Below are 20,715 nucleotides of genomic sequence, written 5' to 3'. Positions count from 1 at the left end.
GATCCTAATAAAAGGCACGGCCTGTCGTAGTCTTTTATTATTATCACTTTTTTGGATATCTCAGCCATTTGAAAAACAATTTTCATCAAATGTTGAATCCTTCTTAAAATTACATGCTCTTTCATATTTCATAGGAGGTTTCTCATCATCTCACTTGTTCAAAACATGAATCCCCACCTCAACCAGTACTGTACAGCCCCTTTAAGTTTAGGAGAAACCATGAGATATTGTATGCATTGTAATACTGTGATCAAACATTGTTTACCAGGATCTCCATGTACATATAGTACATGTGCCACTAGGATGAAGGTATTTATAAACAAGATTTGTGTCAAAGTTCTGTGTACTCAGTCGCAGCGGACGGGTGCCATTAACTCGCCGTTTTCATTTTGACGTGACCTCGCGTTCCTCTTGAATGAACACGTTTCGCACGAAAACCGCTAGGAAAGTGTCGCAGTAAAACTGCTGTAACTTTACTATTAATTCATATTTTTTTGATAATCCAAACGGTTATGAAAAGTGAAAAACCTAATTTTAACCTGCCATTATGTTACCTTGTTTGAATAACGACGATAAAATATTCCAAAATGGAGCAGAACTTCACTCTCAAAACGGAAAATAATTGTCAGAAATCGTTGCTAAAATTTCACATTTTCACTTTGTGAACAACAAAAAACTTTCAAGTATGTTACTAAGTATGTATTTCTTTACGGAACTCTAAAATATCACATTCAAGAAGTCATACGTCCGGATATGTCTGGAAATAATCGAAAGAGGTGCACTTTCTACCTTCGTTCCGAGCACGAAATTTCATAGTCATTCGCACACGGGAAGACAGGGTACAGTTTCACGTACCCACATCTTTGTGGCGCTCACATGACCTGTACTCTGATCGTAACTCGTACCGGGAATTTGTAGTTGTATTGTTACTTACTAGTGCTGTAAAATCTGCGTAAAGTCCGAATGATCCAATGTCATGAATTTACAAGTGGTATCATAGCTGGTAGATATTCACATTTTTGCTTCTTTCTTTTTAATAGGCCAGTTTTGATAAAGTAAGTGCTTGTTTATGAGGTGGCGAAGTCCCCTGCAGCACATGCTGCTACTTATCGACACCCCGTGGCCCACTCTCATGCATGTATGTACAGTGAATGTACCTAGGCATCCACAGCAGCCACCTCGCATCACACAGTACGCATCGACCAGTCAGCTCGCTGGATTGAAGCAGCATGGGAAAGTCCATTCATTACGCAAGCGCAAATCAATTTTTCTTAGAATATGACGTCATTATTCTCGTTTGCTGCTCCCGCACAATTTGAGATTTCTGACAAAACACCTCATTTATTTTCACTTGTAACTTCAAAAATAGGTCTTCGGCAAAGCGAACAGCACTCTGCTAACGTCCGCCCATGTCTTATGAATATGTATGTTAAGTTTCATGAATATTTAGTGGTGCAACCAGATGTGTCTGGAAATAATCGGAGGGTAGTTTTCCGAGACTGCAAAACATGAAATGTTGAATAACTTAAAAAGTACTCAATCGTTTCTCATGATTTTTCTTATGTGGATAGAAATCATCATTTTGCATTGATACTGAAAGTTGAGCGATTTTGGTCAGTGTATAGCGGAGTTATGAGAAGGTGAAATTTTGGTGAAAATGAGAATGCCCGATTCGCACTGCCTTGATGAAGGTTGAAAATTCAAAACATTTCGTGGGTTTCGGGGAAGTTAATTATAGTAGTCCGCTGCGACTGTACTCCTTAATAACTCTAGCTAATTGGTATCCCTACCCCCCAGAATCATGGAATTTCAAAAGAAGCACTACAGTCTCAAGAGAAGCACTAGTATGTCCTCTGATATTGCATTGAATCAATTTGCTGAAAAATTTAATTTTATTTGCAAAGTCATGATACTCAAATATAAATGGTCTGCATAAAATTAGTGTCATAATATGTTTTATTCATTTATTTATTCCATTTACATGGGGATAGCTCTTTCAGTAAAAAAAAAAGAAAAAAAAGGAGGAACCTTTTTTCAGTGGGGTCCACATTTCTGTGAAGTAAATTATGTGTCAGACTTAGATCTCAGAAGCATTGCCGTTAATGTCACAGAGTATGGTAGACCAAATCATATGGTTGTATGGATCGTGTGATCAAATGATTGGCTGAGAGTAATAAGGTGACAAGTCTTAAATTTTGCCTAACGTGCCCAGCGGGCATTAGTTTTTGCCATTGACCACCTACTAATGACTAGTACTGCTAATGACAGCTCAGAGTCATACAAGTATTACTGTGGCTTGCTGTAATCATGCTCAATTTTACTGACATCACAATTGCATACTTTAGCAATGCACAGTCAGTCAGTTACAAGTGTGAGCTCAATCACCTAAATTATTCCTTAAACATGTTTACTACAGTACCAGTGGGTCTGGTTGGGGCATTTCTGCAGACATCTTGGCTTTTTCAAAAGCAAATTCACAATAAGTTCTACATGTATCTGACCGGTATTTAGCTGTAAAATAAGGTAAATGAGAAATTATTCATAGAAACGTTTAATAAAACAAATAATGCACAGGTTTAAGTTCGGGATGTTAGTGGAGATGCAGCTCACTCTCGGATATTCACAGTATTATGAAACACTGCACCTCATGCATGTTGCACTATTGTAAATATTCTTGAATGCACTGCATCTCCACTAAGGCCCTCTCACCTGTGCAATATACATATTGATGCACTGATACCTCTTTTATACTGGGCGTTAGTTCGCTTCAGGTGCGGACCAGAAGTGAGCTAACTCCTAGTATAAAAGATCGAAAAATAGTTAGCCTGACCTGAAGTTAGCCCGCTCTAGGGGGTGGAGCAGGTCCGCTTCATGTCTGAGCTAAGGTCAGTATAAAAGGTAAGCGAGTTTAGCTCGGGCTGAATTCACTGGCCCGTGACCGGAAAGCGTGTACGGTGCTTCTGGGTTGCCAATATGTATGTTTACTGCTGTACCGTTGCCACCGATGCACTGTGTATTACGTATGCATGCATTGGTGTATTAATAGTATTTTATGCTGTCACTGTTCGCTATTCGGTAAAACTCTCAATGAACTCTTTGAACTAGCAAACGACATGATTAAATTGTGAGAAAACAAAATAGACCGACACAGTACGTACACTATATATGCCGATGACTGGTTGAATTTCGCGAGTAACGTATAACAATGCAAGTGAATTCTTACTTGTAAGTAAGCATGAAAACTGTCACTGAATTTTCACTCTCTTGGTAAGGACAGCAGGCTGATGGGGGGGGGGGGGGGGAGGGGCGATAGGTGTGGTCTCGCACGTAACCTTGGGTGGTCGAGAATGGCAGTATATAATGACTTAGCCCGAGCTAAAGTTGGCTTCCCAGTATAAAAGGGGTATGAGAGTTATAAAATTTGTCTTCTTTTTCTATTTCTGCCAGGACCTGAAGGAGACTGCGACTGACCTTATTGAGCTGGGGGACTCCGAGGAAGTCCTCAAGAGATCTTGTCCAGATGACCTCAAGTCTGTGATTCTGGAAGATGTGAGTTTCACCACCAAAAAAACTAGACTCCACAGTGGCATTCTAGGATTGGTATTTCACATATAGAAGTTAAATTGAGTACAACACAGTACTTTAGCAGAATATCTTGCCCATTTTGTTTCATTTTTCATTTTTTGTTACTTGTGGATCAGTGCATTTTAAAAGGTTTGGTTTATTTCAGTGTAACTTAATACCCTTGTGCCTTTTTTCAGTAACTTTCCACTTGCAATTTTTAAATGGCAATGAAATATGCTCATCACTTTGGTACATCTGTTAATGCACTATGACAGGAGCATGAACAGACACATGTAAATATTGTATTAATCCTGGAATTATGCGGATAAAATTGTAGTTGTGTTTTCTGCATCAGTTTGTGGGGAACTGGATTTTAATCCTCATTTCAATCTGCATATTTGGTGTTGTTTTGTTTCCCTCAGATCGTCGTGTGGGTTGATCCAGTTGATGGAACCAAAGAGTACACACAAGGTATTATACAACACCTAATTAGAATGTAGCTATTTGATTGGTTGATTACCCAGCACGTGACATTTAGTTAAAAGTTCCATCACATGCTGTGGCTGTCAGCTGCGCAATTTGTTTGAGCAAAAATGGATAGCGCATGGCTGACGTCACCCATTTCCATTGACTCCCGTGCTAAACTCACGATTGACTCGAAATTTTTGTTCCATCGCACTGCTCCAATGTCACAATAAACAAACGTTTGCCGTGCGCATTCAACAATTACAAGCGCACTTATGAAGCGCATACTTTTGTCACTCATATTTGTAAACAACTTCAATCAATCGGCTTCGCGTACGGACGTACGTACGTACATGGTGACTGTGACTGTGCGGCTACTCATTCGTCCTTCACTGAAACTGGTTACCATTTCTGTGCTAAATTCAAGAATCTGTGTAGACTACATCTGTTGATGTTCGAGGTGTTGTATAAAACAAATAGTGTATGGTCTTTACTCTTGCAATGGAACAAGATTTCACACTCGGTGAAAGATGAGGCGCACTATTCAACTCAGCTTCACCTCGTTGAATAGAGTGCCTCTAGCTTTCACCTCGTGCGAAATCTTGTACCATCATACTTGTGACCATTCACTATTTGTATAATGTCAATCAGCTGCGTGTTCTCATCACATGTGTATCAAGGAGACACCCCATTCACATGTACAAATTAAACATGAATTGGGAGGTTTAATTTGAGGATGTAATGCACTTTCTGAGCAGTATGCGGCGGGTTTCGTCAAGCTCCTTTGATGCCACACTGCCTTGTTGCCATGGCAACATCAGTTGACTTTTGCATTCAAGACCACAACAAAGTATTCCTGTATATAATTTACACTAAAACTGGGCTCTATATTAGACGTGGCCTGGCAGCACTAAAAAGTGATATCAGACCACGAAATTTCAAACAAAGGTTATCTTTTGGTGGTCCGATCAAGCAACTAATTAAGTTTCAAAATGGATTGTTATGTGCATCATTATATCAGGCCTGTGGCCCTAACAGATCACTAGAGATGTGTTGAGCCGTGACATAATTCTCTATGTTCTAGGGACTTTGGACGATATGTGCAAGGCTGTAGGGTTTTCTGTGCCAATGTCACCCAAAGCACACAAAGGGTTATAAAGGGCTGTTGGAGCAAGACAACTTCATCCATCGATGTCATTGAGGTTGTCTTCTTAAACTCCAGTTCAAAAGCTCTTGATGATGATCCTGGCATCTGGGGGTACGTTCAAGCACTCTCCTAAAGCGAACTGTATCGTACCGTGCCCGCACCAAAGGAGCGCTCAAGCGCTCCTAAAGTGTACTGTTCCGAGCCAAAAGTGGACCACTTCCCGATGTGCTCAAAAAGCGTACCAAAACGTACCAAAAGTTTGTTGTAAAGCATGCACGTATCATGCGCATACGTCACAATGCAAAGACATCATTCTCTTTGTTCGGGACAGCTGTAAGTAGTTCAAGCGCCAGGTGGATTACATTCTTGCTACAAAAAAGCGTGACCTTTTCTAAAAATATCTTGTGAGGTACGCTTTCCCGACAGTACGCTCGAACGCTTCAAATCTGGCACAGTTCAGTATTGTACGCTTTGGTTCAGTTCCCTTTGGTTCGCTTTAGAGCACTCGAACGCACCCTGGGACTTGATTATCAACAACTTCCTTTAATCCTGACCCAACACAAATGCTTAGCATGAAACTAGTCTCTTGTTGGACGTTTGTCAGCCAGAAGAGTGACAGTTTGGTGTATCCAGTCATTTAGTGTCAATGAGGAATAATACCCCTAAAATAATTTCAGTATGAAGGTACTCCTACAGAAAAGTACAATAAATCAAGCTTGCACTTCATATGTGACCGTGCACCACAAAACGAACAAAAAGTCGCACCCCTTGATTTTATGTGAGGACTCAAAACGTAAAATGGGTCAACTCAGTCAATCTTGAGTTTTTCATATTTTTGAAAGAGCTATCTTCTTCATTATTCTTTAGTTTGGGATCATAACACGAATGGGAAAGTGTGTTTTCAGCAGTTTTTCTACAACCCCTTTTTGGGGAAGCTTAGAATAATCAGGTATGAATGAGAGGCCCCTTTTCATTTCTTGAAATCCTTTGCACACCCTTCACTTTCAGATCTAATAACTTTTGAAAGGATAATGCTACTGCTTTGAAAGTTGGCATTAATCATGGACAGAATGTGTCGATAGAACATGCTCAATTTTAGCTTAATCTGATAATCCCTTCATTGATGTTGCTCCGGTGGTTGACATGTGTTTTGTCCCTTTTATCGCACAGCTAGCGCGGCTTGGTGAAAGATTAAGTGCTTGACTAGACCCTGTACTTCAGAGCCTCTTTTCTCAGTTCACATTTTTCCAGAGTGTGTGCTTTCTTTCCAGTATTTAGGTAGGTTAGGGGAGTCCACTTGAATGGAGCTATACATCATTTAAAGCTTAGGGTCTGCTCTTTTAGAATCTGCACTTAACTAAAAATCTATGTCTTGCAACTTTTTGTTGGTTTTGTGATGCAGGGTCATTAAGTGAGAAAGAGGTCATTAAGTGAGAAATTTCTCTCAAAGGTTGGGTCCTGGAGTGTATTATTTATGGAATAGATGTAACACTGAATTGTATGTCTTCCCAATATGCTTTGATAAAAGTTACAAAACATTTTTGTCATCAAGCCAAGTATGCACCAATTATGTCATATGAGAGTAGGCCTACCTTGGTAACAGGGGTTGGGAGCCTGCTACTGGACATAGTGTGCAGTGCATTGTGGGTTAAAGTCACAGACAAGTGGGTTAGAGTCACTGACAAAAACACCTTCGTCTTCCCTTCTATGACAACATGTAATGATTGCCGGTATACCGACGGAACATCAGGTCACAGCTGATATATCATTTGCTAACTTCTTCTTTTATAATCAATTATCTGTTCAAAAATACAATCTGACACGAAGGCTACGTTCATCATCAGATGCGTTTTTACTCCAAACACCCAGAGTAAAATATGGTGGGGTGATCATGCTTTATCCGTTATGGGACCAAAATTGTGGAATCAGTTTAAATACCTATTCAGTTAAGGCTACAGAAACATTCAAATCCAAACTTAAAACGTATTTGTTCCTATCACACTGAGGACTACAATTGCTGTCTATAATGTTTGAAACAATTGTATTCTTTATCTGGCATGTGTTTGTTTGTTTGTTTCTCTGTTGTCTTGTTTGAACATGTATACATGTATATTATCTATCTTTTCATTTTTGAAGCCCCACAAGCACTGTAAGGTGGACCTGTGTGCTATACAAGTAGCCACTATTATAATTATAATTATAATTATTATTATAATTGTAATTATTATCATTATTATTATTATTATTATTATTATTATTATTATTATTATTATTATTATTATTATTATTGTTATTATTATTATTATTATTATTGTTATTATTATTATTATTATTATCATCATTATTATTATCATTATTGTTGTTGTTGTTGTTGTTATCACCACCATCATCATCATCATCATCATTATTTTGGTTACTTTTATGATACAGGGCTCAGATGATTATACGTTTTACATATCAGGTAGAGTTTAGCTCAAAGAATATATGACAGTACATTCAGAACTTATGGGAAGTTGTAATCATTGTTGATTGGGCAGAACACTCACTGTTATTGTTTAACCGTGTGATAAGATTAAAATGCAACTCATATATCTCTCAACTAAGAACAGAATTAGAAACACAGATGTTAGTAGGTATAAATGTGCTTAGATTGACAGTGACTTACAGTGAGATGACAGTTTTCTTATCTCTTTCTCATGATGCACAAATTACTTTGATCCATGCCATTGCCTTTGAAGATAATCTTGCACCCACGTTGAATGCAAACTGAAAATTGAGATCCCCCAACCTGCTACAAATATAGCCACTAGGACCAATGTGGAAAAGCACAGTGCAAACTTCAAAACATTTGTCTTATCGCCATTGATGGAGAATTTACTCCTGTTGAATCAAAACTCGAAACTGAGTCCTCCTAGCTTGAGGTCTCACACACATTCCCCCTCAATGAAATGTTCCTGGGATGTGTGCAAGGAGAGAAAGAAGAAAGTTTGTAATGCTGAGAACTTGATGCAATGGATAACGGGTAGGGAAGGCTTTCTGTATCTGGGTGCAAAACAAAAGTCATGTTTGCTGCTTAGCAGGAAAGTCTAAAGAAATGCCCACCCTCCACTATCAAAGAGATTGTAATTGCTGAAGGAAAGGCATGTATTGCAAGGCTTCCACTCATCATTGGAGCTTCGTATGTAAAGTCTTGTAAAAAAGCTTTCCTTTTAATATTTCGTTCTTGTTGCTCCCATTCATGTACCAGTATGTGTGCTTTATGTTAATTTTCACAAAATGATATCTCATAATACATATATTTGGTCCCATCCTGCAACAGGTTACCTTGATCATGTAACAGTACTGATCGGTGTGGCTGTGAAAGGAGAGTCCGTAGGGGGCGTCATCCACCAGCCGTACTACAACTACCAGACGCCAGGCGCCCCCATGGGTCGCACCATGTACGGCATCGTGGGTCTCGGCTGCTTCGGCTTCACGCATAAGGAGCTGCCGGAGAGCGAGCGGGTGATAACGACGACGCGCTCGCACGGAACGAAAGCAGTTCAGGAGACCATCGACGCCATGTGCCCTACTGAGGTCCTTCGCGTTGGTGGCGCTGGACACAAGGTGAGCTGCTGCATTGGATACCCATGCTGGAAAGTCGCTGGCTGTGTGCAATGCTTCAAATCCTTCGATGATTAAGTTTGTTAGCTGATGATAAACTTTGCTTGACACAGGCTATAATCTCACTACCACATATAAATGTAAACACTCCAACAGCTGTGGCACTATTCAATTTCCATTATAATGTCTTGACAGTGCTGCACTGGTGCACAGTTTGAGCTGTGTTAGTTCATACACAGAAAGAATTAACTATCGCTATCTCCAAACTACCATAGTTTTGTTCATTCTTTCAGCAATTGTTACATTTTGGGAAAGAGATATTAACTGTAAGTTCTGAAAATGCATTTCTATTGTGAAGTCACAATGTTTTAGTCATGATAAAAAGGGAAAAATTAGATGGCAGTTACTGCATATACGCTCTGCACATGCCTGATGCCCAGTAATTCCACATTACTGGAGGTGCACAAGTAAACATAAAAAATATAACCCCACTTGACCTTGGCATGTTAAGCATGGGTGCGTAACATCACCTCATGTGTTTGTACGCAGCATGCAGCCAGCATACTGACCCAGTCACAAGCATTGAAATTTTTATGTTTATATGCAATGGGGAGAATTCCCCAGTCCATTTTTTTTTTTTTTTTTTGATAAGGCTAAGTTGACCTTTATAACAATTGTCCCCCATTTTTAGGGGGAGAAAGGGGTACGATTGTTGACACTTGGCAAAAAACTAAACAAAACCATATAGAACAACAAAAATATTTTTCTCTAGACAATCTCTGTGTCAGGGTTATCAACTTTTACCAGCTGATTCTATGGCAGCTTGTGTCTCCTGCCAGCCTCATTGTGCATATATGTCAATGAATCATCAGTTGGCATCAAGGAAAGCTTCAAATGTGAAAACATTTGACCTGCAAGTCCTGTCTAATTTACATTGTACATCATAATATCTTCCATCAAAGATAAGATATCATTTCTCAAGAAACTCTATAGATGAATCAACTGTTGGGTTAATCCGAATGAATTTTTATGATCACTTTTTTTTTTAGCAGGATAACAAAAGGCTTTTATCACTTCATGTTGCATTGCATTTTTTTTTTTCTTCAATTTTATTCAAAACAGTAGAGTGTGATCATGAGGATAATTGAAGTTGATTGTGATGGAAAAGTGCACTATAGTGATCAGATGACATCATCTTACCATCATCCTCTGTTTATCTCCTCCTAGGTTCTGCTGTGTCTTGAGGGGCGGGCCAGTGCCTACATCTTTGCCAGCCCGGGGTGCAAGAAGTGGGATACGTGCGCCCCTGAGGCTCTCCTAAAAGCCGCCGGAGGTAACTAAGGACCATTCGCTCTGCCCGAGTGGTATAATGTCGTTAACATGCCAGTACTGTATAAAACCAGAAACCAAGCGAACTGGAGTCAACAGCCTTTATTTTTTTGAAGCGTGAAGCTTTCACAAATTGGGGCTGATATCCAATGCGTTATGTAGACAAAAACTTTGTGAATCTTGGCTCCTTGCAAAATTCATGAAAGCTTTATGCATGCGAAAAAATTTGCTGTTTTACAGTAATCAGAAGCTGAATGTGCAAACTGTTTTGATTACAAGAAAATCAAGAATACCAGACATTACAAAAAAGTGGCAAAATTTGTGTGTTATCACAAACATTTCCCTCAAAGTCTTCTAATGAATGCAATTTCATTCTGCTAAATGTGTGTTTTTATGGATAATTGTTGGTATAAGTGCTTATAAATCTGATGGTTTTTGTGATTACTAAGCTTCGCTTCTACTAACAAACTTGTCTTTGTTTTGCGACAGGTGTTCTTACGGATGTGCATGGCAACAGGTACCGCTACGACAAGGACATCAAGCGCCAGAACACCGGGGGTGTGATTGCCGCGTACCGACAGCACGAGTTTTACCTCTCCAAAGTACCGCAATCGATCAAGGACGCACTACCAGCATGACAAAAGCCAACGATCCAAGACAGACGAGAGAGTGAGCGCGCGCGAGAGAGAGAGACAGAAATCTCATTCACAAAAGGGAGGGAAGCTAAAATGTGATAATTAAAGGGATATCAAAGCAGAGAGACACAGTAATGAAAACAGACAGAGAAAATTGATGCACTTGTACGTGGATAAACTAGAATAGTGGAGAGATGGGATTACGAAGGGAGCAGAATTAAATATTCTGCATAAAGAAGGGTGTGGAAATTTGGTTTATTTGTATTAATCAAAATATCTTGAAATGAAATTGATGGAAAGAGGAGAGTACCACAATCATTTAGAGAGAAAATATTGTGAGATTTGTCTGAATAATTGCCTTTAGAAAGAAAAAAAAAAGTTAATGCTACTTATTTTGAACACTAGAGCAGGAGATGCACAAACTTCACTTACATGAGGTGTTACTGTTTGATAAAACCTCCTTAGATATCATGTTAGCAGTCACAGCAAGTATGAATGGTTCAGACAAAGAACATCCACTGGATATTGACAAAATGTTGGAAAGTTGGACAAGTTTTGTTACAGAAAGTGATAGTACAAACTCTGATGCTGTCTAGCTAAACACATTTCTTTTTCTTTTTTCTTTTATTTTTTACTGGAGGTATACCTATGAATGTATTTTATGATGTTGATGTACATGAAAATAAGCACTATGAAATGTTACATAACGATTGAGCTATTTTTGTAGGTGTGATTGTACTGTGAAGTAGCAGCATTGTACTCATGATTTGATATGCCTGTCATTTGACACTTTGACGCCATGTTTGTAGTATCTCTTATCATGATGTCACAGCACCACTACTAGGTAGTCTGTAGACGCATAATTAATGGATTACTGTGCTTTTTGCAGTCTTCATAGAACACAGCATTGATATAGAAAAATATATAAATTCTAAAGTTTATATCACACAAGAAAAAGAGATACAAGACATGGGTCTGCAAGGAAAGCAATCAGAGAACAGTACAGTGCTGCACTAGCATTACAGTAGGTAAACAAGTGTTTCGCTGGACTTTAGGAGTAGAGACATATTTTGAAAAGCAAATAAAACTTGCTTCTTGTTTACCAGAACTGCCACATCAGAGGAAAAAAAAATGAAACTTCATGCCAAGTGCAAAACAAGTCGAGTGAGATTAATGTATTTCACATGTAAAGAGCGGTGGCTGTGTAATTGTGGTGTGTACAGATGCACTGTGCAAATGATCAACTGATTCTGTAGCACACGTGCTGGAGTGGAGTTTAGTCTCATGATCAAACAAGGAACTGTAAATTTCTTGTGTCAACTCAGTACACGCAGGCAAAGAATTTTGACAGTGATTCACTTTTCATAATCACCTTGCAAATGTACGTCAGTAGAAATCTGTGTTATACATGTACTTCGTGAATCACCTGATTGTTGTCGACATTCGTCGTTACATCACGTTCTCAAATCAAATAGTGGTTGTGTTGTTGTTGTTTTTTTTTTTCTTTCTGAAGGCAGATACCTTAATTTGAAGGATCAATATACATTTCCTTCAGCTGCTTGGGTTTTCGGGCTTATCTGTGTATTTTATGAACACCGTTGTCTGCTAGATAATGTATGAACAAGTTCTTTTGATGGGTACATTGTAGTTGTGAAGATCTTTGCTGCAGCTTGCCAAGTCTTGTCACAAGTTCATATGTTAAAGTGTCAGTAACTGCTGTGACAAAGGAGCAAGGCAGTTCGTTAAGCAGATTCTATATGTGTGTTGAATCTTACACAATAATGTCAAGACCAGTACATGTCGTGAATGTAAGTTTGTTACGCACATCTTACATAATAACAATGTCACCATGAAAATATTTTACATGCCATCATTTATTGTGCACCACATGTGAATCAACAGAGCGCTTTTATGAATTCTTAGTGTGTGAGTCAATGTCAACTGCCATGTGTTGTTGCTTTTTTAAATGTTTTGGCATTTATACAGATTCTTTTATCAAATGATAGATATACTTATTGACAGACTCTGTGATTTTCTGTCATGTTTAGCATTTGACCCCCTTGAGTGAAATGTCGGTTACATTAAGCAGGGATTTTACAAAAATGTTTAGCTGTGTTTGCATTATGGTGAGGAATTGTTTGAAGGAAATTTAAAAGAAAATCTTGGCATCACAGATGAGTAACGGCAAAAGTAATTTTCATCCTTTTTCTGCTGGAGTTACTAATTTCTCTTCACTTACAATTCGCTTTCAATAATGTTTGAAGTCTCTTTTGAAAGAAATCCTCACAATTTTGCCATGCTAAGAGCTCAGAGGACGACACAGTCATGAAAGTATCCATTTAACGTGAAAAGGTATCTTCTCGGCATGTTTTTATTCACCTTTTCTTTCTCTTTCTTTTTTTCTCTTTCTCTTTCTTTTTTCTTGGGGGGGGGGTAGTATCATTATTCTATCTGAAGTATTTTCTGTGACTTCAACTCAGAGGGAGATCATGTTTTTAGATATGGCTTCATTCATATTGGTTGGGATGGGTTGGTGGCAGTGGTTTAGCCAGAAAAGTTGGCATTGACAACTGCAGAAATTTGGTATTGTACTGGAGTACAGTGGAAGTTGACTGTTTGACTCCATGTGAAAATGTGTTGCTGTGCTGATTCTTTTTGCTATGGTAATTTCATGAACATTCCATTGTACTTCTTCCAACATTGACTTTAGTCTCATTGGTAGCGTCAAGCCAAATTCACATATGCAACGTCATGGGATACGTATGATTATACAGTATGTCTACACGATTGTTTATATAGTTGTACTCCATATTCACTGTTAACAGATACTCTGCATTATGGAGTTATTGAGTCATGCGTTATCCCTGAAACTATTCCTATCATCCCCTTTCCATCTGTATATCATGTGTGCCGTGTTTCCCATGAATGAAAAAGGAATTAACTGTACAGTCCAGATGTCTTTGGTTTGAAATTGAACCCTCTCTACTTCCTAATATTTCCATTCAAACTGAACAAGTCAGCACATCCCATTCACAGGTTTTTAAATAAACTCAACTTGTGTGTTGTAAAGAGATTTGTATAACTAAACACACACACACCCACATACAAAACAGTGAGTCTAGATATGTTATATTAAATACTTCTGTTCTTAAATCTTATATTTTTTTGTAAGGATGTATAGACAGGTTTACTAGCATCATGTAATTTCACAACAAAGGTTGTTAGAGACAACCAAATTGCTTGCCTGTCAACTACCTGTTTGCAGGTTGGATTCATAGGATTTATCAGAAAAAAAAACTAATCAAAGGGGATCATTAAGTTCAATATATTGAAAAAAACCAACCCTTTCCTTCTTATGGTTGTTTGTGTAGCAGAAATCTAGGCAGCTTGCCATAAACATGGGGTGGTAACCTTGTTGATGTGGTGGTTTCCATTAACATTATTGGTTTTGCAACAATAATCCTCACATACCAAGATTCTTCAATGTTGCATCTTTTCTCAGGATGAAGAAGTCGTGTATGGAATTAGGGAATTAATCATTGTTTGCGTAAATCCCAACTTTGTGATCTGAGCAGACTTCAGTGTCCACATAAATTAACCTGTTGTGTCATGTTGAATGTCATAGCCTACTCTCTCTTTTTGAAAAAAATCACTGTGGTATGATCTGAATGGTGATGAATTGTTGGTAACTCTGAATCTTTTGTGTCAATACGAGCCCAATGCAAGGGGGGGGGGGGGACAGTTTGCAGTCTCCTTACAGGTTTTGAGATGTAAAGGATGAAGAAATGTTCACATAGACATGTGTAAGCCGTATGTATGTAAACATATCATGAGGAAATCAGTGAACCATGGAGTTATGATCTAAGTTGAAATTTTCTGTGTATATCATCTTTCACTATACAACAGAAGACCATCAAACTTATAGAAGGAACGATTTGGGGCATCTCTGTTTTCGTGCCAAGAGCAAGCTGTCGAACAGCAACAGACAAAGAAAAGGGAAATCAATATGATATGTAATCATGGTAACAGAAAGAAAGCCTACATCATTACTGAGTATTCACTTCTTGCCGAGTAACATTGTATGTGCAATTTGCGTCAGGTGATATTTGACATACGGTAAATGCATTATTTGCTGCAACTTTCCATCTATGCTGTATACTTGTATATCTATTGGTGAGGAGATATTGAATGATATGGCATTACTCAAAGGTCTAGATAGGCTACTCTGCAAATTACATGAAATGTTTGCTGTGGCTGTGTCAATGCCATGAGCCTGAAATTTAACTCTGCCAGAAGTAGGCATTAATGTGTAAAAGTGGAGTTCCCGTCTTATTGAATAATGCTTGGCTAGCTTTCACAGGTGACCAGTGATGGATTGAGGTTAATTTTGGTCCTAGGATGGATAAGAGTTCTAGAGAAATCTTACAGCTAACAGCAAACTTGCAAATAGATGAAGAAATTACACTTTAACTAGGTCAAGTCTGCTGGCTCAAACAGGCGCATTGAATTTGTCATAGCAGTGATCAAATTTGGCTGTTGTTGTTGGTTTGTAAATCAGTCAGCCAAGTGTAATGGAAGGTGATCCAAATAGAATGTCTTTGTAGTATGGTATACCATGGATCTATTACAAAAAATAGTGGGCTCATGGGTATACAAAGTTTAACACCCCCACCCCCTCCCCACACACACACACCACCATCACCACTACGTGTACCACCAAACCACCAAGTGCAGTATTGAAGCTGCAAATGTTACAAAGATGCGTGGGGGTCCAGATGTTCTCTCTTTACTGATGTTGGGATGCAACAGGTATTTCTTTTGGTTATTGTTTCTGTCTTAAATGTCATGATATAAAGCATGATTACCGGTATGTGTGTTTACGTACGTTGCCATAACTTGGACGTTCATGAAGCATGGGACCACACAAGAATAGCTGTACCTTGTTCTGTACTAAATGTTGAAAATTGTCTTCAGGATAAAGAGTTTTGTGGTTGTGAAGAGAAACATGTTCCTTCTGAAGTCCAACAGCCATTAAGACGCAAAGGAATTTAAATGGCAAATTGTGGTCGGGAGGTGGCACTCTTATAACTGGCATTGTTTTCTTTGGCTCACTTTGTTTTCAGAGTGTTCTACAGTACACTGCTCTGGCATGCTTTAAAAATTGGGACTGAATACGTCTTAGAGTTCAGTTTCCTTTTATGTGAAAGTTGATGAAATTATGTAGAATCCCAGAGAGAGAGAATTTGTATCAAATGTTTAAGCAGTACCAGTAATGAAGAATCTGTTTCTACTAAAAGTTCATTGTAGCTCTGATTTGCTCTGTGTAATGCATATATTCCAATATTTTTTTATGTCTTCTGTATGGAATTAAGAAAGGTAGTGAGACACAAATTATTGAAATGTAAAGGTATTTGCAAAGTTTTACTATTTGTTTTACAATTTGTAATCTTAAGTATAACACTGAAAGAAAAATATTTTGATGTGTAAAGTGCATACAGAGAATAAAGATCCAAAGTTATATCGGAACAAACCTGTCCATGTTTCTTTTTGGCTGTAATACAGAAAAGTCTCAACGCAGTCAGATATACACTATACACTCTCGTACACAAAAGTAAAAAGTGAGAAGGTACACTGTAGGATGATTGGGTTTTGCTATACTTACACCACCCCAATGACCTTTAAGATTGATTGCATTACTGAGTCATACATGAAATGAGATGTATGGGTATTCTTTTGAGTCACACAAGAGTGAAACTGCTTTTATTTTTCACCTGTACTCGTACACAATAGACTTTGCCTAGAAAAGATGCATGCATAACCCATGTATGAATACAGACATGTACACATAGAGAAGAAATAGTATTGTACTTCCGTAACTATACACAAACCAATTTCAGGTATTTCCTAATACACAGACAATACTTTGCACAGGAGGAAAACAAATCACAGTATAAGGAAAGCTACAAAGCCCACAACCATCTTATGCCATAATTTCATGACATTAATCTTTTTAGTTTACAAGCATGTACCTTTCTATAGTACAACACAATACTTACATATTGGAAAGACAACAGACATATAAACAAAAATAAATATTGACTTTTCTTCATCATTCCAACCACCACTCCATCCATGTAACTGATCAAAGTTCACTGGGAAGTGTCATTTGTCTATAGCTCACAACGTGTTTCTACAGGTACAGTTTGGCAAGGAGATGTATACCATGTAGCGAGTGGAACAGTTTGCCAACTTAACATCGGCAAAGACCATGATTGCTAGTTCCTTTCTTCATGTCGGCCGGGTTTTATCAATCGCATTTAACTGGCTTCAACTTTCCAAGAATGTGATTTGTAGAGCGTTGTGTGTCAGAAAAACTGATACAGAGGAATGCACCTGACACAGAAATGAATGGACCATGAAGACAGGACAGAAAAGTTGACATTTTTGTGAAATATAACATATGTACATAAACCTAAACTTGCAGGAAATTGAAATAGTCTCATCTATTACATCAATCAGCATTACGCCATATCCTATGAAGATAATCGATGCATTTTTGTTAAAACTCTCTAGCAGCAACAAATATTTTGACATTGCTTACTCCCATCATTGAGATATAGAGATCCCGAACAAATAAATCATAGAAAAGTCGTTCCCAGCAGAAAGAAAGTATTTAAAAAAACAAAACACACACACGGGGAATTCTGTTTAACTGGAAAGTAAAAATTGAATTTTCACCAAAATATTCTGAACCTCAAATGCAATTTGGACTTCTGGCATATGTATTGTAGCTTTAACTCAGGGTACCACTATTTATTATTTACTGGTATTTGTGCTCAAAATACAGATGCTTTATATACTAATATGAAATGGATTGAATTTATATGTTTGATTGAAATGTCTGCTGATCGGTATCTGCATTCTCTGAATTATGGCAGTCTTCCCCACAAAAACAAGAAAACGACTGCTGCATATCTAAGACCTAATCAGAGTGGACTCATTTTAGTCACTGTAATCAACACATTAACATCCTTCTTGAAGAGGTGCTTTTAAAGGTACTGTTTACTATTGGGAGCAGTGATTTAAAAAAAAAAAATGTTTGAGTTATCACATCTGATGCATATGTGTAGGTCAGTTGTATAACAAAACATTCTAACTTGCAAAACTTTTGGAATAAAGCCTAAAATATGAGGAGATATCACTATTTTTTCCACTAAACCATAACTGTAGACAGTTTAGTCTGGAAACAATTTTATTTTAGCTATTGTTCACATTTTGTATATTCAACAATATTAACATTGCTTATACTGATTAACTTTTTTACACTGTTGTTTCTATCCCAAACTCACATTTTGGAACTATTTTGAAGCACTAAAGCAGGGTTTTTGTTTCATCTGCAAATGGTAAACAATGCCTTGTTCAGAGTAAAACCAAGTGTTGGCATACCGGTGCATAATAAATCATGCACGCTATGCTTTAAAATAAAAGATGATTACACGTAGACTAGTTTTATGCCTGGTACAGATTTATTTTGTAATTAGAACTGGCTAAGCTTTTCCTTTGTTATCTTTTCAAGAAGAAACAATCATTGCAATGCAAAGTGTCAAAAGTTCTCAGAATCATGGATTCAATCCTGCAGTATACGTGTCAAAAAAGAGAGATTTGCTCTTGATAGATAAAATGATTACACAACATGCACTACTTGATGTGCACAGAAAGTATATAAAATTTACACATTTTCTGATCACATAAGTAACATACATGTAGTTCCATATAATGTATGCACATAATTGAACAAAAAAGGTAGACTTTTTGTTATGGCAACAGGCACATCAATTCCGCCATCAGTCTATGTATAGGCGGCTGGCATTAATTCAGTCTTAATCCCTGGGTTAAAAAAATACTTAGACCACTCCGTGGGTGAACATCTAGCATAGTCCCTCTGCCTCAGGAGTTACCCTGAAGAAGTATACAATGTATATGCCTGTTTTGCAGATATCCACTTTTGCAACACACTATCAAATTGTTTCTATTCACAAATACTGTATGTGCCATATATATTTTTTAGTAAGTCTAATTTTTCACAAATCAGGACTTCCTAACAAATCTTATCAGTGGTTCAATTCGCAAATCATAGAGCACAGTAATGAAGAGAGAAATGTACATGTGTACAAACTCAACATTTATGTCTGGTTCACAATTGATATCAATGCACATTGTTAAATTTGTGACTAAACCTGACCCACAAAATTTCATGAAAAATAAGAAATTCACAAAAAATGTGGCATAAACAGTAGGTTATTGGATATTTTGGCCGTGTGGCTCCAAAACATTTTCCTGGTTCATAAATTTGTGCTCTGCACCTGCTAACTTGTATGTCTCCTACCAATTCACACACAAAAAAAGATATATGGCATATATCCAGTAATGAACATTGATGTACTACTTTACAGTGCAACATGTGTACAGATGTGCGCGACTCTTGACAATTGTGCATGAGACAAGTACAGGTACACACATTTGATTACAGTCTATATACTGTACAAACAATCCATTCCCACTTTGCACAATAAGTGGCAATATTCGAGGCATGCCGGTAGTGTGGACTTGGAAAAACGTGACTCCTAGTTCCATCGAAGCAAACCAATTGGTGTATGATATACAAGACTGGGTGTGTCTGTCGGCCAGTAAACTCTCAACTGATAGAACTGTTCCTGAAGAAGTTACAGCTAACATTGTGAAACTCGTGAGGCCACTTCAATCCTTGTACTTCGACAGTACTTCACAATTATGGGATTACAAGGAAAATTGTGACTTAACCCCAGAGGAACAAACTATCACACAAGGCTTTGTCGCGGAAATGGCCAACTCCCGTGGCAGAGGAATGTGCGCAGAACTCATGTCAGATCTATTCGCCTCAGAAAGCTCAATGAAAGTGGTGAATATTGGTGGTAACAGTACTGCCAATGAGCCAGCAGTTCGGGATACATTATTTAGAATTACATTTGAGGGAAGTGACAATGAATCCTCGTCATCAGAATCTCCTGAGAAGTTGCCACCAGAATCTCCGCTGCTAAAACGTTCACCTCGCAATCCTGTTCAGAGACAATTAGATATAGCCCCCTGTTCAGACTCAAAAGTCATCAAGTTCGTACCAGACATTGTTCTGGAAAGCGTAAGCAAAGAACACTTGGTAATTGAAGTCAAGAAAGGGAGGGTATTTCATCAGGAATATATATCTCAACTGAGATTTATGCTCATGCCTGCAGCACTCCATCAAAGAACATCTGTGGGTGTCTTGATTTCCGCGAAAAATGCAGTTCTAGAGAAATGCATCGCCAGTAATGGCATTGTGAGTTTTCAGAGAGGTGTCTACGAGTTCGAGCCAGATTCTCTTGTGGCCGGCATGCAAAACCTCTTGAAAGATATCTATTGTAATATTGTATAAGGGTGGGGACCCCCGTCACAGAGAGCTCCTGGCATACACACATGCATAGAAGTATTATTAGTTGATGAGGCACACGATCCAGCAGATCAAAGTATGGATACAAAATTGTGAAATCTTTGTGGGTTTTAAAATTTGTGCAAGCCAAAAGAAGTATGAAATCCACAAAAACTGATGCAACAAGAATATTTCTGCATTTGCATTGTATTTTCTCTTTCCAATGTGGGAATGAAATATAAAATATGCAATTGTTCCCCAGGTATGGAAATGTTCAAACAGGATACAGCTTTATTCTGCAGGATAGCGTAACGTATACAGTATACACTGTACCTCCATCAGGTCTACTTCGGACCATGTCTGGTTGATTCGGCTGTATACGTAGCACCACCCAACAGTTACATTTGAATAACTCAACTCTGCAGCTTCTACTGAAGTCCAATGTTTATTCTCTTTGTCATCAATAACTTGACAATATATATAGTACGCGACAGTCTCCTTGGTCAAAAAGTTGTCTTGCATCACCGTCG

The 20,715-nt window shown here is 38.1% G+C and overlaps 1 protein-coding gene across 1 annotated transcript in view; it reads left to right on the top strand.

The window, feature by feature from the left end:
* LOC140231901 (3'(2'),5'-bisphosphate nucleotidase 1-like) overlaps positions 1 to 13,135 on the top strand; it is a 50,553-nt gene extending 37,418 nt beyond the window's left edge. The window contains exons 3-7 of the mRNA XM_072312056.1: positions 3,448 to 3,549; positions 3,987 to 4,035; positions 8,496 to 8,782; positions 10,007 to 10,112; positions 10,598 to 13,135. Of these exons, the coding sequence (XP_072168157.1) occupies positions 3,448 to 3,549; positions 3,987 to 4,035; positions 8,496 to 8,782; positions 10,007 to 10,112; positions 10,598 to 10,746 (693 nt within the window). The 3' untranslated portion in view covers positions 10,747 to 13,135. The remainder of the gene's footprint in view (positions 1 to 3,447; positions 3,550 to 3,986; positions 4,036 to 8,495; positions 8,783 to 10,006; positions 10,113 to 10,597) is intronic.
* Positions 13,136 to 20,715: the final 7,580 nt, after the last annotated feature.

This window comes from Diadema setosum, chromosome 1 (genome assembly GCF_964275005.1).
Source record: "Diadema setosum chromosome 1, eeDiaSeto1, whole genome shotgun sequence".
In the NCBI taxonomy this organism is placed as follows: domain Eukaryota; kingdom Metazoa; phylum Echinodermata; class Echinoidea; order Diadematoida; family Diadematidae; genus Diadema; species Diadema setosum.
The sequence above is the reverse complement of the archived record's forward strand: the minus strand, read 5'-3'. Positions and strand labels throughout refer to the sequence as shown.